Source organism: Podarcis pityusensis, assembly GCF_964106645.2.
Source record: "Podarcis pityusensis genome assembly, chromosome: 5".
Taxonomy (NCBI): Eukaryota; Metazoa; Chordata; class Lepidosauria; order Squamata; family Lacertidae; genus Podarcis; species Podarcis pityusensis.
This window is the reverse complement of record NC_138032.1, coordinates 45,174,680-45,191,768: the sequence shown is the minus strand read 5'-3', so window position 1 is coordinate 45,191,768 and position 17,089 is coordinate 45,174,680. Positions and strand designations below refer to the sequence as shown.

Sequence of the window (17,089 nt, the reverse complement as noted above, 5' to 3'; positions counted from 1 at the left end):
ATGATACAGCGGTATATATTTATTTTTTTAATAAGTAAGTGCATAAATGGGATTCCTTGGGATTTATTTATTGTTTGCCCTGGGAAGGGCAAGTAAATACTCCAAATAAATAAATACACATAGTTAACATACACACCCTCTGAGGAAGGGTGGCCAGGAGAGTGCTGCTGGTACCATTATTCTGTAGTGGCTAGAAGTTCTTTTTCTTACTGGTAATTTGAAGTTTAAATTTGCTTCAGGCAGCACAGGCATGGAGCAGGTGTTCTATAGAGCTTTGAAAGAGCTGGGGTGGTGGGCTAGCTGGCAAGGCAAGGAAGCAGGGACCCAGCGGGCACAAATCTGCCACCCTGTCAACTGAGGCAATAGCTCTGATAACTGGGTTTCTTTTGCAGGACTGGTGTAACTCTTTTTCTCATAGCCACTGCAATATGATTATAATCTGTTCTCCACCCGGAAAGACCAAAATAAAGGAGCCAGGAAGTAAACTGTGGGTGTGTCACTCTGGCCTTTTCATGTTTGTGGAGTTTGTAAGATCTGCTTTCCTATATGTCAATCATTGTTATGCCTCTATTCATTGGCTAAAACCAGTGAAAGTCGGTGTAGACTAATTTATAGAACAAATGAAGATAATGTCTGAACATTTTCCTGCATAGCTAGTGAGGGGGGAGCAAATGCCCATAGTGTGGGGTAGTCCTCTTCCCAGTGAGCAGCTTCCCATTGGTCTGGTAGATCACGGGTGTGTTCCAAATTTTCTCTTTCCTACATGCATTTCTCTCCCTCTGTTTTAGGAATTCTCTGGCACCGCCCTTTTTTCCTCTTCTTATTCACTGGCTGTGTGGTCTCACTCTTCGATCATCTATCACATATTAAAGCCCCTCTGTCCCACTCCGCTCTTCAGCTGTTATCACTGGCTGCAGATGATGTCTTATGCAAATCTGTCCCTCATTCGGAGAAGTACCAGTGGGTGGGAGTAAGAGATATTGTATGCATGTAGGCTTTGTTCTCTGCGTGTATGTGCTGGGATGCACGGCCCACCTCCCATAACTCCGAGCAAACACAAATAGCAGCTTTGTGTATTTTGCATAAGCTAAACAGCAGAACACTTTCCAGCTGCTCCTTAAACGAAGGACAACTTCATGCTTTAACCCTCATGTAAGTAAATCTGTTGTCATGTTCAACTTCTGCTTTTGCATAGCTTTTAAGCACTGGCTTGTCTTAAAGATGTATAAACACTTCTACATAGAGGGTCTGAGTGGGAAGTGAGAGGGCTGTCCTCTGTCATCACACTTAATTAGATTCAGGCACTCCTTTATTATGTTCTTGAGGCTTTCCTGTTGTACTTTTAAGTCACAATCTGTATCAAATGTTCAGCTCCAGCTGCTTTAAACAAAGATCGTACTTAAAAATGGAAAGTGAAACGGCTTTGTGGGTTACATTTTTGGCAAAATGTGAGCAATTTTCAGGGTGAAAAACATTTACAAAATTTTAGCACTGCTTCAGTGATAGTTGACAGTGCAATCCTATGTATGTCTACTTAGAAAAAAAGACTGAGTTCAATGTGGTTTACTCACAGGCAAGAGCGCAGGATTGCAGCCTTGGGCTCCCAAATGTCTTGAGATGTTAGTCCTGATTGCCCTTGGTTTTGCCTGTTAAGACATTTAGATGTTACTGAAAGTTTGGCATCCCCTTTCCCCCAGTATTGCACTTGGATATTGCCCTAGGGAAAGCAACAGTTCCTTCAAAGCAAGTAGCTTAGTAAATCCATCCCCCCCCCATTATGCTGTGGCAAATTAGTACTGGGCAGGGTGGGGACATGCTGGTAAAATGTTTAGTACAAGTGATTTAGCTGGTAAAATATTTGTATTTGCAAGATTTGCCCTTACCCTTTGCAACTTGTCCTTTTTAGAATAGGTATGACTGTGTATGATCAAACTGGAGTGCCTGGCTGTGACACAAATTCTAATTATGCATTTTCTAGTTCAAGGATCTCTAGATGTTGTTGAACTACGCTTCCCATGATTATAGGAGTTGTAGTCCAGCAACAGGGCAGGGGGAGGTTAGCCACCCCTGTTTTAGCAACGTCTCTTCCCCTCTTCTAACACACTTAGGTCCAATCCACAATTTGGGTTCTTCCCCTGCCACAGCTTTTTCTGGCTTGTGAGGCACATAATGCATTTCCAATCTGTTGTGATTTCTCTTTGCTCATTTGATCTGGATTTCCATGTGAACCAGCCTCATGTTAACTGCTGGAAGTAGCTTTGTTCATACAGAACCAGTTTGCTACCCTTTGCCCTTCACCTTCCTCTCCTGCTCCATCTTTAATCTTAGGCAGGTGGGAGTGAATCTGTAGGCATGAAGTTTTATCCTCTATTTTACTATACAACTCAAATGTTGATCATAACTAGGGTGGGGGGGCTTACTGCTTCTCAGTGCACACCTTCAAAACCCCTTTCTCCCAAACCTTCAGTTTTTCTCAGGCGGAGGAGAAGAACTGATTGTGGTGGTGACTACATACACTCTGCAGTTATTTCTGGGGCTACAGATACTTCTTTCCCCTATGCAAATTAATTGAGAGCCATCCTTCTATTAACTTGCATGGCTACCCAGAAACTGGGTTGGGGGAATCTTATCTGCCAAGGATAACAGAACCCTTTTGGTGAGATTCTCCATCATCACCACCATTTATAGAGATCCACTATCTTCTTTCCTCCTATGCAAGCTAATGGAGGGATCACTCCATTATCTTGCATCAACTATCTGCTCAGGTGTGGAGGTGTGCTTGTAAGAAATGACCTTTCAAGCATCACCCACTCCCAAAGTTGTGTGATAAAGACAGGCAATTCTGTATGTGTGACTTCTTATTGCACTGCACAATGGCATGTAGCACAGAATTTGTGTTAAAAGCAAGGGAGAAGCAGTGTTGCATTTCATACTGGTACCCTCCACAAGTTTTGAAATATAATTCTCATCCGCTCCAATCTGCATAGGTAGAGCTAAGGAGCCAGAGGCACATGTGTTCTTACAGTCAGGCCCTTGAATCACTCTGGATGAAGTCTACAGAACAGGTATCATTGCAATGTAGTGCTGGACTAGGACTGAGGAGAATACAGGTCAAATTCCCATTCAGCCATGGACCTCACCACCCCATAGCCTAACTTGCCACAAAGGGTTGTTGTGAGGCTAATATGGAGGTGAATGATACCTTGGGCTCTTCATTGTAATAAGGATATAAATGTAGTAAGTTATATGGAAATGGTAATCAATTTCTGTCAGGTATAGGTAAGCTCAGCTTAGAAAGAAGGTGCTCATCCAGACTTGCTTTTGTGCCTCATTTCTATAATAATAATAATAATAATTTATTATTTGTACCCCACCCATCTGGCTGGGTTTCCCCAGCCACTCTGGGCGGCTTCCATAGAAACCAAAAATACACTAAAATATCACACATTAAAAACTTCCCTGAACAGGGCTGCCTTAAGATGTCTTCTGAATGTCAGGTAGTTGTTTATCGCTTTGACATCTGATGGGAGGGCGTTCCACAGGGCAGGCGCCACTATCAAGAAGGCCCTCTGCCTGGTTCCCTGTAGCTTTGCTTCTCGCAATGAGGGAACCGCCAGAAGGCCTTCGGCGCTGGACCTTAGCGTCCAGGCAGAACGATGGGGGTGGAGACGCTCCTTCAGGTATAGTGGGCCGAGGCCGTTTAGGGCTTTAAAGGTCAACACCAGCACTTTGAATTGTGCTCGGAAACGTACTGGGAGCCAATGTAGGTCTTTCAAGACCAGTGTTATGTGGTCTCGGCGGCTGCCCCCAGTCACCAGTCTAGCTGCCGCATTCTGGATTAGTTGTAGTTTCCGAGTCACCTTCAAAGGTAGCCCCACGTAGAGCGCATTGCAGTAGTCCAAGCGGGAGATAACTAGAGCATGCACCACTCTGGCGAGACAGTCCGCAGGCAGGTAGGGTCTCAGCCTGCGTACCAGGTGGAGTTGGTAGACAGCTGCCCTGGATACAGAATTGACCTGCGCCTCCATGGACAGCTGTGAGTCCAAAATGACTCCCAGGCTGCGCACCCGGTCCTTCAGGGGCACAGTTACCCTATTCAGGACCAGGGAGTCCTCCACACCAGCCCGCCCCCTGTCCCCCCCAAACAGTACTTCTGTCTTGTCAGGATTCAACTTCAATCCATTAGCCGCCATCCATCCATTCTAGACATAGGTCCACTCTTTAAAGCTCCATGTCTGAGTGCTTCTTCCCCTGCCACCCTGGCTGTTTCCCCACGAAAACCTACTCTTTACCACTATGTTGTGGTGGGTCTTAAGAACTTCTTTCTATGCAGGGAGAGGAGAGGAGAGGAGAGGAGAGGAGAGGAGAGGAGAGGAGAGAGGATGGGGCAAAGTTGCATGAGTCTGACTTGCTCCTTTCTCATCCAGTGAAGAAAAATGTTCACATAAACAGGGTCATGTGATTATGGAACTGACAGTATCATGAATACTTGCAATTTAGAGTATAACAAGAATGTCAGTCACAGTTTAAATTACCCAGTGGATTCAGTCTGAGTTCTATGATGAGGAATGGTTTGCAAAATATTATTTCTTTCATACTTGTTTAAAGTATTTTATATCCCACTCCATATCAAATCAGTCTTGGAGAGGAGTACAAAATTCATTTAAAACAGCAATCACATTCATAATGCAAGAATAAAAAACCATACATAGCACCCATAATCATAAGAATGCTCTTTCACCTGGAGAATATGTGAATTGGCCCTGGGACAGTTCCCTTTCTGGGATTAGCATCTTTATGGTGCCAAGGATAACCAATTTTCCTAGGATCAGGGAGGGGTGAGGACAGAGAATTGTGGGAAAGGACAGCGTGTTAGTGCAGGGAATATATATCCTACCAGAATATATATCCTACTTGAGACTTCCTTTGGTTTCTTGCAACTTCAGCAAATACTACACATTTTCTTGCTTTCATATGAGACCATAAGAGCTAGAGGTTTTTTTAATTAAAAGAAAGGCAAGATTGTCAAGTAAAGTCAAATTTAAATAGAATTACGTTGATTGCATTGCGCAGAAGAGTTGCGTAAGAACAGCATATTATTGGCTTAGATTGCAGCTAGTTTAACAGAGCCAAACTTGCAAGAAACAGGAAAGATAATCTGATCAACCATATAGAAAATATGTACACAAGTGAGAAGCAGGATATCTCTTGCACATCCTTCCGTGGCAAGAGAGTCATGGAAGCATGATTCATAGTTTAAATGCCAAATATAATACCAGCTCATGTCACAACACCCAAGGGATTTCCAGGCACTTTTGCCTTCTGACTTTGAAATCCTGCTAGGTGAGAGAGAGAGAGAGAGAGAGGAAGTGAGTTGGAAATCTGTGGCATGCCTGCTCCTCCTTCTGTGTCCACTAGTCCCATAGGGCAACCATATTTTTTCAGCGATGACTAGAAAGGTTGTGTACCAATCACTTGTGCAGAAGTTTTTTCTAGGAAGCACTGGTACCTATAGAGGGAGAAGTATCAGCGGAGCCATCAGGGCAAATCTTTGGAGCAGAAGTCTTGGGCCCCCTCTCGGGAGAATGTACAGAAGGGACACTCCAACCTACAATGCACAGGATGACTTACCTCACATTTTGAAGTTAGTGAAGTAAATACACCTTATGATCTAAAGAGGAGCTGTCTGTCAGACAATTAAGTCCAGAGTCTAAAATGTACCACTGCAGGTTAGAGTGTCTCTCCATGCCTTTGAGAGGCTTCACTTTGACTTGGCCAGTGCTCAGGTACCAATGATTCACCGAGAAGGTTTTCAAAGCTCAGCTTGTCTGCTTTCCAGGCCTGTGAGCACATGCTCCTTCCCCTTGCCCAAGCATCCCAGACATCTTGGTGATGCTGTGGGGAAATGCCTTCTGAGGCATGTCAAGGGAGAGGCAAGTTCAGACTGGGTGCCTTGCATGGCTCCTGGAGTGTTAATAAAATCCAGAGGCATAGCTGTGATGCATCTGTCGTAGCAAAGCAGCGACACGTCCTGTGGAAGACTTAACCACTTGAGTGTTCATAATAAATTGTCACTGGAATGGTTTGGGGAGCATTATATCAGGAAGACTCGGGGCTTCTGTTTTGTTACGGGTGGATTTGTTGCTGTAGCAGTGCATGTGGTGGGCTGGAGCTCACCTCCCAATACCAGAATCTCTGCTGCTTGCCTGGGCAGGGCAAACACATTAGCAAGTTGAAGCCATGCTGGTACACCAAAAAGAACACTGGAACGGCAGCAGCAGTCCAGCAGATGTGCTGTCATGGCCCCTCTCTCACCGCCCCCCTGGCCCAGCCCTCTTTGCATAAACAACAGCGACGCCCGTGTCAGAAGTGTGGCTCAGCCCCACCATGCATGTGCTGCTGTTGCTTCCTTGTCCATGGTCACATCCACACCATACATTTAAAGCATTCTTCTACTGCTGTAAGTGGGACACAAGTGGCGCTGTGGGTTAAACCACTGAGCCTAGGACTTGCCGATCAGAAGGTTGGCGGTTCGAATCCCTGCTACGGGGTGAGCTCCCGTTGCTCGGTCCCTGCTCCTGCCCACCTAGCAGTTCGAAAGCACCTCAAAGTGCAAGTAGATAAATAGGTACCACTCCAGCGGGAAGGTAAACGGCATTTCCGTGCGCTGCTCTGGTTCGCCAGATGTGGCTTTGTCATGCTGGCCCCATACCCGGAAGCTGTACGCCGACTCCCTCGGCCAACAAAGCGAGATGAGCGCTGCAACCCCAGAGTCGGCCATGACTGGACCTAGTGGTCAGGGGTCCTTTACCTTCTACTGCTGTAAAAGTCATGGTCCCCCCCCAAAGAATTCTGGGAACTGTAGTTTGTTAAGGGCACTGGCAATTGTAGCTCTGTGAGGGGTCTCTTAACAACACTCAGCACTCTTAACAAACTACAGTTTCTGGGGATTCTCTGGGGGAAGCCATGGCAGTCTGAAGAGGGAGAAGAGTGTTTTCAATGTATGGTGTGGTTGTGACTCACTGCTTTGTGCTCCAGATAACCCTCTTCTGAGGAAAAGATAATCCAGGAAACATTTTTCGAAGGAGGCGAGACAAGTGTTAATCGACAGCATCACAGATACCAATCACTGTTAAGCGCTAGACTATAACATCAGATGCACTCACCTTTCTGTGCCGATGAATATCAGAAAACTTGGCTGAAAGAAAAGCCAAAGCAGAATGTTTACCGCTTAGAAATTTCCTCCTAGGCCTCTCTAGCACTTGGTAGGTCTACCAATGGGTCCTATTCCAGATTACAGTTTATGGAGATAGTACTGCATCACATTTCTCAGAACCAGAGTGCCTGTAAGTAATTATAATTAGTGCATTTGAAAATGTTCTTTGACTTGTGCAAGAATAATAAGAGATGTAATTTGGGGAAATTCTGGTTGCCAAATCTGACTTTCCTTGCACAATGCAGACTGTGCATCAGGGACTGCAACGTGGCGATGACAGGAGAGAATGATGGTAAGTGTGGGAATTTCATAGTACATGTGCCCAGGGCGGGACAGAGGTTAGCAGTCATGGAAACAGATTAGGACAAGGAGCAGAATGAGGACCTCTGCTAACAACTGGAAGGCCTTCCACATATATGCTAACAATGTGCATGGCACATCACAGTGTACAAGCGGAGTATTGCCCCAAGGATTTTCTCATCCAAAATTGGACACAGGGAAGCAATATGGAAAGGGGAGGCAGGAGACTCCTCCAGACATTGAGCATTCTCCATGGATTGCTTTCACAAAGCTTACATGGAAGTTATATATCTCTCTCCACCTCCCGCCATTCTTTATGGAGCATTTGTTCTGATTTACTTGCAGGCTAGTTATATGACAACCAGCGCACATTCTGATATCATTGAGGGGTGTTTATACATATTCATCATTCTACCATCCCACACTTTTCAGTGCATTTCCTCGTCAGTTTCCTAACTGCAAAAGCCAGTTGTTGATATATCTATATATATCTATATCTATATCTATATCTATATCTATATCTATATCTATATCTATATCTATATCTATATCTATATCTATATCTATATCTATATCTATATCTATCTGTCTGTCTGTCTGTCTATCTATCTATCTATCTATCTATCTATCTATCTATCTATTTGTTGCACTAGGGCAACAGAACAATGTAATCTTCTTGAATAGCGCAAATCTAAATTTACAGGATGCACTGGAATCCCTCCTGCAAAATACAGTCTGGAGGCATCCGTGGATAAACAAGAAAAGAATGTATGATTACTTCAGTAGCATGTGGCTTCCTTACAGTAGGACAACGTGGGGGTTGTGCCAAAGGCTTCATGCAAAGCGTGAGGTTTTGAGGAAGGATTTTAAGAAATGAATGGAAGGAGGTGGCATCCTTCTTTTAGGTAACCTTTACTGACTGCTGCCTATCTCATATCATGGCCAGGAAGATATGAGTGGTGAAATGAAATTAACCTTCGTTGGCTTTTGGGGTGACAGCTGCAAGCATCCATTTTCTATCTAGCGGCATTGTTGCTTCAAAGGCCATTGTAGGCTGACTTGAGTGTGTGGTTCAGTGCTACAGAGACCACTTACATATTGCCAAAAAAAAAGAGGGAGGGAAAGGGCACAGATCTGTATAAAATAAGCACATGCTGATTTTTAAGTGCAGACACAAAATGTAAGTACAAATAGGAATAGACATAGAGCACACCTCACCAGACTGCAGAACACTGTGACCAGCTGCTGTCCAGCAGCTAAATGTTGACAGGCAAGTTCAAGGCTTCTGCTCTCCTTTCTTATGGTTATTTATCTTTAAACCAGACTTGGGACAGAACAGCACTTCACATAGAGGATGCCTTCAATCAGAGAACGGTAATGTTGGGTACGTGGCCACTCTAACATGCACATCTCTGCTTTGTTGTAGTCTGATGTAATTTGAAATCAACACAGATTGTCTAAAAGGTTTGGCTGGCATTGATTGGGAGGGGTTGGGGAAAGAGCCCCTAATTACGTATGCCCTGCTTGTCTGTCAGGACTAGTTTGTACATTGGGTTCTTCTAGGTCTCTATCTCCACCATGAGGTCAAATGATGCATTACATGGTTTACCTTCTTTTCATTTTAACCGTGAAGTCATGGCTAGCAGCAACTGGTCCAGAAAGGTGCACTTTTAATCTAGCATGGGTGTGGGGGGTGGGGTGGAGGAGTAAAAGGTAAAGGTACCCCTGCCCGTACGGGCCAGTCGTGACCGACTCTAGGGTTGCGTGCTCATCTCGCTCAAGAGGCCAGGAGCCGGCGCCGTCCGAAGACACTTCCGGGTCACGTGGCCAGCGTGACAAAGCTGCAACTGGAGAGCCAGCACCAGTGCCGCACACGGAAATGCTGTTTACCTTCCCGCCGGAGTGGTACCTATTTACTTGCACTTAAGGGTGCTTTCGAACTGCTAGGTGGGCAGGAGCTGGGACCGAATGACGGGAGCTCACCCCGCCGTGGGGATTCGAACCGCCGACCTTACGATCAGCAAGTCCTAGGCACTGAGGTTTTACCCACAGCGCCACCCGCGTCTCTCTCTTATTCCTCCTACTGCTTGTCATTTGTGAGCAGCCCTTTAAAAAATCTGCATCACAGAGAGGCAGACAGAAGATAAACAAGGGAAGCTGTGTTGGGTCCATAAAGGGGGTGGGCAGATCACCCACAGTTCAGCGAAGAACTTTATTTGGGCCAAATGTTGGCCACAACATTTTGAGCATTTTTTAAAAATATATATATATATATTCATTTTAGTATTGGTACATTTTTTAAAAATATATATATTTTTATTCATTTTAGTATTGGTACACAATAATAAAATGAAGAGAAAATGTGAATCATAAGTTTGTATGGGGAACAGAGGGAAAGAACAGATAGAAATAATACACTCTGATAGAAAATTAGTTTATTGTAAATAAATTATAAGGGGCTATATCCTCTGCTACTTTTTCATTCTATAATTGTATAAACATGGTCCATCTTTCGATACATTTTAAAAAACAAATTAGTCGTTTGTTTGCTTTATCTGCAAGACTGTTTTCTGCAGCCATTCCATAACTGTTGGGGGATTTTTACATTTCCAAAATTGGGCATACAAAATTTTGCTGTTATCAGTAGAGTTTGTATTATTTGAAGATCAACATTTATGTCCTCAGATTGGGGCATTCCATGAAATATTGTTTTAGGATGGTGAGAAAGTTTTTCAGTTCCCCAGAATATTCCATCAGTCTGGATGCTAAGCAAAATGGGTTTGTGGTGGGGGTAGGGGGAGAAAAAGGGTAAATGGTTGTAGCCCAAATGTCACAATTGTAATATGAAATATAGGAGGAAATAACAGACTTGCATGCAGGATTGCAACTTTAATTGAATCAGGCTCAACTGGAATCTGTGCAGGTGTCAGGCTGCACCTGCAGAGTCAAAACACACACAGTGGCTCAGCCATTCCGCTTCCCACTTTTAAAATATAAAATCTAGCCGTTACCTGGATCTGTCCCTGTCTTTAAGTGAAGCATAAACATTCCTTGTTAGACTGAGAACTCAGTTAAAGATAAGCATGACAGTTTTTGTATTAGCAAGGTTGGAGATTGATTTTAAGGTGTATACAAGGATAAAGGAAAAGTCAGTAGAAATCAAATGGAGAAATCAAATGGAAATCAATGCAGTCTACATACTTACCGGTACTTGTCAAATGGAAGTATATCAAAATATTAAGGATGGGCAGACTTTACCCCATTTCTGCCCTGTGGGTTAGCTGTGCTCCCATGCTTCTGCTCTGCCTTTCTTCAACTTGGAGAATTGCTAAATTTAGTTTCAGAACTGGTCCAAGCACAGTTTGCCTCAGCTTTTAGGATCCTTCTGTTCATATGCTTGTTGTTGCTGCTGCTGCGTATTATTAAGGTGTGCAAATACTTATGGGCATTGAGGAAACACAGCCCGCACCCACAAAAATCACAAGGCCTTTGTGTGCACCATCACATCAAGATGATTTTTTGTACTCTGTTTCATTAACATACATAACCACTAGTGCACACTGGCAACCTGGATGCTGGGGCCAGGGGCAGGGAAAGACTCAAAGAAATGGAAGAGGCTTATGGCTAGGGCAAATGGCTTCAATGCAGTCTACAAATAAAAAAACGGAAGGATAGGCAACATAGGAAAGTGGTCAGAGGGATTGAAAACAAAGACCGATTGAATGGAATGTGGTTTTTATTTTTCTTCTTTATTAATAATAATTAGAACTCCCTGGGCTCCCCACAACTCAAGCCTTGTTCTAGAGAGGAATGAATGTGTTCATTCCATACAACAGAGCTAAGGGTCCTTTTCTTTTCCTGAGCAGGGTTCTTACATACATGGTCTGGCTCTGAATCACATGAAGCACAGTTCTTGTGTGTATCTGATCATCATGCATGTACAGTATGTACCGTATTTTTTGCTCTATAACACACACCCGACCATAACACGCATGTAGTTTTTAGAGGAGGAAAATCTGTAGGCATGCCACCCGTAGGCATTCCCTCCATAACACGCACAGACATTTCCCCTTACTTTTTAGGAGGAAAAAGTGAGTGTTATGGTGCAAAAAATACGGTAATTTTGAGAAGGTTTTTTTGCTGTATTGTTAAACAATTTTTGAAGGGGGAAAGGAAGGCTAGCAGATTGCTAAGGTATCAGTGGCATACCACAAACAAGACAAGTTAATTTGCAGCCCCCAAATCTGAGGTGAACTTAATATAGGGAGAACTTTATAAGCTTCCTTTATTTTGGTCCAAAGAAAAATAATTACAGGGATATAGCTGGAGTGGAAAGTCTGCTAACTCGGCCTCCTTTCCTGCTTAAAATCTTCTAGCTGTCCCTAATGGAAAGACCCCACAACTTTTCCTGAGTAATCCAATCGGCTGTTCAATTATCCTTGCATTTAGGAGGTTTTCCATTATATCAAACTTACATCTGCTGCATTTCAACCTCAACTCATTATTCCTCACCCTGCCTCAAGCTGTTATCCTTTAAGCAGTTATTCAGACTTAAAAATAGCTATCAACCCTTGTCCTTTTTCTCCCAACATGTAGAGTTCCTTATATACCATACATTCCATTTTTCATTGTTCTCTTTTTAAGGCTTAAAAGCAGTGATATAAAGGCCAATTTGCATGACCAGATTGACCCACTCACTCTACTTTTTCAACACAACCATCACACCCACTATATCAGCTTTCCTCAATCTGCCTTTCAGATGTTTTGGGCTCTAATTCCAGTAATCAGAAATAACAAGAGTTGGAGTCCAGTGACATCTAGGGGGCACCAGATGCGAAAAGGTTAAACTATACCTGTAGTCTTCAAGCATTTCAGACCCAGGACCCACTTTGCACCCAAACATACATTTGGGGATCCCTTTCTGAATCGTTTACCATATATTTTCATAGTGGTAGTGCTCATGTTATGACTCACTAGTGGGTTCGGACCCACCAGTTGAAGACCATTATTCAAGCCACTTTCAGAATCCCTGGGATGTGTGTATGTGTGTGATGAGAGTTCTACAAGTCAGTGCTATTGAGGTGTGCCCCAAAGGACTTCAAGCATAAGGATTGGTGAGTTTCTGCCTGCTGCACTGCATTCGTGATCAAATAAGATGTAGGCAGTTAGGAGGGGCACCAGGCTTAAAAAAACAAACCATTCATGTGGATGGAGAAAATTGAAAAAACGATAATGAGTGATTCAACCAAAATTCGGAATGGAAGACCCATAATGGTTTACTCAAAGGCTCTCGTTTCCAAAGCTCATTATAAGTACATAACTCCTATGTGGGTCAGAGATCTGCTGCAACGCCGATACATACATCTGCAACTCAAAATGTCTGCATCAGACCCTGAAAATCTGGCAAAGACAAATCTTTCCTCATAATATTTAGCAGATGCTTCTAAATATGTTTCCCACCTGTCATCTTATTAGGTGTTACAGCCCCACCTTTCCCCATTTATCTTACAATTGCAACCATCTCTGTTAAATACCTTCACATTCAAAAGGTAACCGAGAGCTGTCTTGTGAGCCAAGTGTTGCCAGATGTGAGAGAGTCCAGTCGGAGAACCTGAAAGATAGATAAGGAATCCTGGACTGGTGTTTCTTCAGGCTCTAGTGGTCCAGTGCATATGTTTGACATGGGGTTGAAAGCTAGCCCACATTATGCATATGGAATGCCTGCCTGAAATGTTTTTCCTCACCTCTTGAATATAACAGCCACCTGATCCTCAAAAGGCCCAGTGTTAGGACCTGAGCCTGAAGCAGAGTGTGAACCTTGAGAATGTCAGGTGGGATTCCACCTGTGCACCATCACCAACCTCTGGCCACAGAGGCAATTCCCATTACCCTCAAGCAGCATGGCCGATGGTCAGGGATAATGGGAGTTGTAGTCCAGCAACATGTAAAAGGCCACATGTTCCTCATTCCTTCTGTAGGATGACCACCGAGACCTGCAATAAGCTTATTGAATATAGAAGGAACTCTCCCAATGACAGTGCCTAACTGCATATGAAATGTTGCCAGGCAGGCCTGTTCTCTTTTCTGAGTATCATGATGATTTGACTTGCTGGTCTTCCCTGATGCAGATCTGCCTCCACCACAAGTACTAATGTCCAGTATTGTTTGCTTTGTGGTCTCTTGAACCCTGATCCACAGACTACACTGAAGCCAGATCTGGCATCTCATGCAATAAGACTGTACTAGTCACCTGCTAGTCGGGCGAAGGAGCAGTCATGGAGATTAATAGGTATGTGCTATGAGCACTGCAGATTCCTCCTCTTAGAGGCAGGCGAGCCCTCACATTTGGAGAGCGAACTCCTTCCATTCCTCTCTAGGCAGAGAGAGGGAGAAAGAGGAAGCAGCCCAGCCACAATTCCTGCATCTGATAGAGACACAGGGAGGTGCCGAGGCTGGGAGTGGGACTGTTCTGCCATCAGATGGGAAAGGGAGGGCAGTCAGCTAGTCCCCAGAGGGCTTGCAATTATACTGCCCCCTGGAGTTTTGAAGGCTGTGCTTCACAATACATTGCCAGCTCAATTATTTTTGAAATGGTTCTTACAATGTGGTCTACAAACTGGTGTTGGACCAGTTGTATCAATACATCTCACAGCCCTAGCCTGAAACAGGGAGGCCTGCTCTACCAGTGTTTCCTCCCCTTGTTATTTAGAACTCTGCTCAAACACATGGAATAGAGTAGGCTCCCCGCTTCAGAACCTCTGCCCAAATGTGTGGAAATTGACATGGATGTGATGAAAGGGAAGGGGCCAGTGAGCACTGCCCCATCTAACTGTGCGAGTAAGAATGCCTAGATTACCCATATACTGATCCAAGGTCACCCAGTAATTTTGGGGCTCGTTTGAACCCGGGTCTTTGCAATCCTAGTCACAACACACTAACCACTGTACCACACTGTCTAATCTGTATCAGTAAAGGTTAGATGAAACCCAGCCTTGCTCCAGTTGACTTGGGGATGAAGAAGATGGTGTAGACATACCAACTTCACATGATAAATGCCTGGCTTCCTCCATGAAGCCTCCTGTTCCTCTTGACACAAACTGGGGTTCTAATAATTGGTTATAAACTTATAGTTCAAGGTCTTCTAGAAGTTGCTGAACTACAACTCCCATCAGCTCCTACTAGCATGACCAATGACCAGGGATGATGAGAGTTCAGCAACATCTGGAGAACCAAAAACCCCCCACTTCTGCCATGGTGTCTTAGTGTCAGGTTATACCATCAAATGGTAAAACATTTGCTGGACTGTCTCACATTAGGCTGTGCTGGACTAGGATGGAGGTTTGTGTGTTGGACTGTTCCCCCTATGCAAGGCGGGAGGTGTCATAGAAAACTAGTATGTCAGGAAAAAAGGTTGCCTTCTCTGGATGTTATTTATACCATGTTGGCCTTAGGAAGGAAAAAATCATCTTGAATTGATAGGCTCTGGGTGAGCCTGCTGGAGAATTAGTGTCTGCAAAGTTCAGTCTGCCTCATGCTCATCACATACCCATAAATTTCTTTTTATCTGAAGCTCAGCAAACCCATCTGTTTTCTTTAATTTAATCCAGGAGGGGAAAACACTGTTCTGTCATAACTCAGTTTTTCTATTATTATGCATGTTAAAAGACATTTTAATAAGAAAATGTATTTGATATTCATAATGGTTTCTGACATTTTAAATTATATTCTATCTTGTCTTCTGTTTTTAAAAATAACAAACATGAAAGTGTGGCTGAGTCATCAGTTGAGCCCAGAAATTAATGAGTAGTAAACCTTAATATAGACAGACACAACATCTGGTCGTAACCTGTTATTTGTACAGTGAATGAAAAGTAAGAATCCTCTACACTAAGCAAATTCATTCTCTGTTGATCCTTATGTAGCCACAGTGGCACCTTCCATGCACAGGGTAGAGGTAGCAACTGGATTGGGAAGAGCCCAAAGTTTGCAGAAGTGCACAGTTAAAAAAAACAAAAAACCTTTACCAAAAAAATCTGAAGAGGAGGGGATTTGGAAGAGAGTCCAATGAAGATAGAGATGGGCACAGAGCCCTGGCTTGCTGGGGATGGGAGAGATGGAATGGAGTATCTTGGAAGAGGTACGTAAGAATAATTCTGCTGGATCAGGCCAGTGGCCCATCTAGTTCAGCATCCTGCTCTCATAGTGGCCAACAAGATGTCCATGTCCATCAGAGCTTTCCAAACTGTGTGTCATGAAACATTAGTTTCTTTTGCAGTGTGTAGGTGTATTGCACAAATGCTCTCCACGCTCCTCCCGGGGCTGGAAAAGGGTTCGTTTAACCTCCAGTTTGCTAGTAAAACTGAATTACTGTGTTGCAAAATGATAAAAAATATAAAGGGACCCCGACCATTAGGTCCAGTTGTGGCCGACTCTGGGGTTGCGGTGCTCATCTCGCTTTACTGCCTGAGGGAGTCGGTGTACAGCTTCCGGGTCATGTGGCCATCATGACTAAGCCGCTTCTGGCAAACCAGAGCAGCGTACAGAAAGGCCGTTTACCTTCCTTCCAGAGTGGTACCTATTTATCTACTTGCTCTTTGACGTGCTTTCGAACTGCTAGGTTGGCAGGAGTGCAAAATGATACATGTCTATAAAAGTGTGTCACCAGTATGAAATGTTTGGAAAGCTCTTCTGTAGGTTATCACTGGCAGGAACTATGAAGAGAAGCACTCTATGCTGCAGTATTTTGTTCCACATCACACTTCTATTGCAGAACTCATTTTAGAGCTTCTGAATATATTGGAGGGGGCAGGAGTGTGTGCAAAGCAAATTGTTAAATGTAACAGTTTTTAAAATTATGATTGTCCTGCCCTTCCTCCAAGGAGCTCACGGTGGCGTACATCATACATCCTCACACCAGTCTTGTTCAGTTGGTAAGCCTAAGAAAGTGGCTGCCCCAAGGCTAACCAGTGAGCGTTAAGGGAGCAGACATTGGAATCCTGGTTTCCCTGGTCTTAAGTGCAACACTCTGGCCACCACATCACACTGACTTTCTAGCCTAGCTAAGCTAGGCTGAGTAAGAGTTTGTGGGATGTAGCTATGACTGTATCTAGATAAATATAGCAAAGCCAGCCTTGCGAATAAGCCCACTAATGCTACCAGTCTATGTGAAATTTCACTAGCCCTCTTGCCCAGATCCATGTTAATTTTAAAAGCTCCTTAAAAGGAAAAGGAAGGGGGGAAACAACCTTTATTCTACAGCCTGATCCTGCATGTGTTTACTTGGAAGAAAGTTCCTCTATATCCAGTGATACTTACAAACCAATGTGCGTAAGATCGCACTGTTGATCTTATGCCCTTAAAACACACTGGTTTATTTTATTTTGGGTTTTTTTCATAATTAGATAAAGGACCTTACCAGTGTTTCCACACAATTTTTAGATCAGCAAATAAGGGATACTCTAATTTCCTTGAAAAATCCGGTCATACACAGAACTGCTCAATGTCAACATTGCAAGGCATAGGAGGAGAATGAAGAGTTGATTCCTGATCCCCTGCTTTTATTCTTGCAGAATT

The 17,089-nt window shown here is 43.8% G+C and overlaps 2 protein-coding genes across 25 annotated transcripts in view; one reads left to right on the top strand and one right to left on the bottom strand.

Annotated features, from left to right (window-relative positions):
• Positions 1-17,089, top strand: part of SH3PXD2A (SH3 and PX domains 2A) — a 259,093-nt gene that overhangs the window by 128,027 nt on the left and 113,977 nt on the right. For 2 of the 9 annotated variants that reach the window (XM_081006154.1, XM_081006153.1), the window contains exon 1: positions 890-1,152. The exons of the other annotated variants lie outside the window; for them this stretch is intronic. In XM_081006154.1, coding sequence (XP_080862280.1) covers positions 1,013-1,152 — 140 coding nt within the window. In that variant the 5' untranslated portion in view covers positions 890-1,012. Of the gene's footprint in view, positions 1-889; positions 1,153-17,089 lie in introns of those variants that run through there. 9 annotated transcript variants of the gene reach the window in all.
• The window catches only part of LOC308477527 (uncharacterized protein), a 37,951-nt gene that overhangs the window by 12,950 nt on the left and 7,912 nt on the right, over positions 1-17,089 (bottom strand). For 2 of the 16 annotated variants that reach the window (XR_013986603.1, XM_081006233.1), the window contains exons 2-4: positions 7,167-7,198; positions 4,742-4,822; positions 1,572-1,646 (exon numbers count right to left, since the gene is read on the bottom strand). Coding sequence is in view for 2 of the 16 variants with exons in the window: in XM_081006233.1 (XP_080862359.1) it covers positions 1,572-1,646; positions 4,742-4,822; positions 7,167-7,198 (188 nt within the window). In the remaining 14 variants the exon portion in view is untranslated. Of the gene's footprint in view, positions 1-1,571; positions 1,647-4,741; positions 4,823-7,166; positions 7,199-7,228; positions 7,345-8,729; positions 8,875-13,050; positions 13,128-17,089 lie in introns of all 16 variants that reach the window. The other 14 variants (XR_013986604.1, XM_081006234.1, XR_013986592.1 and 11 more) reach the window with 13 other exon arrangements.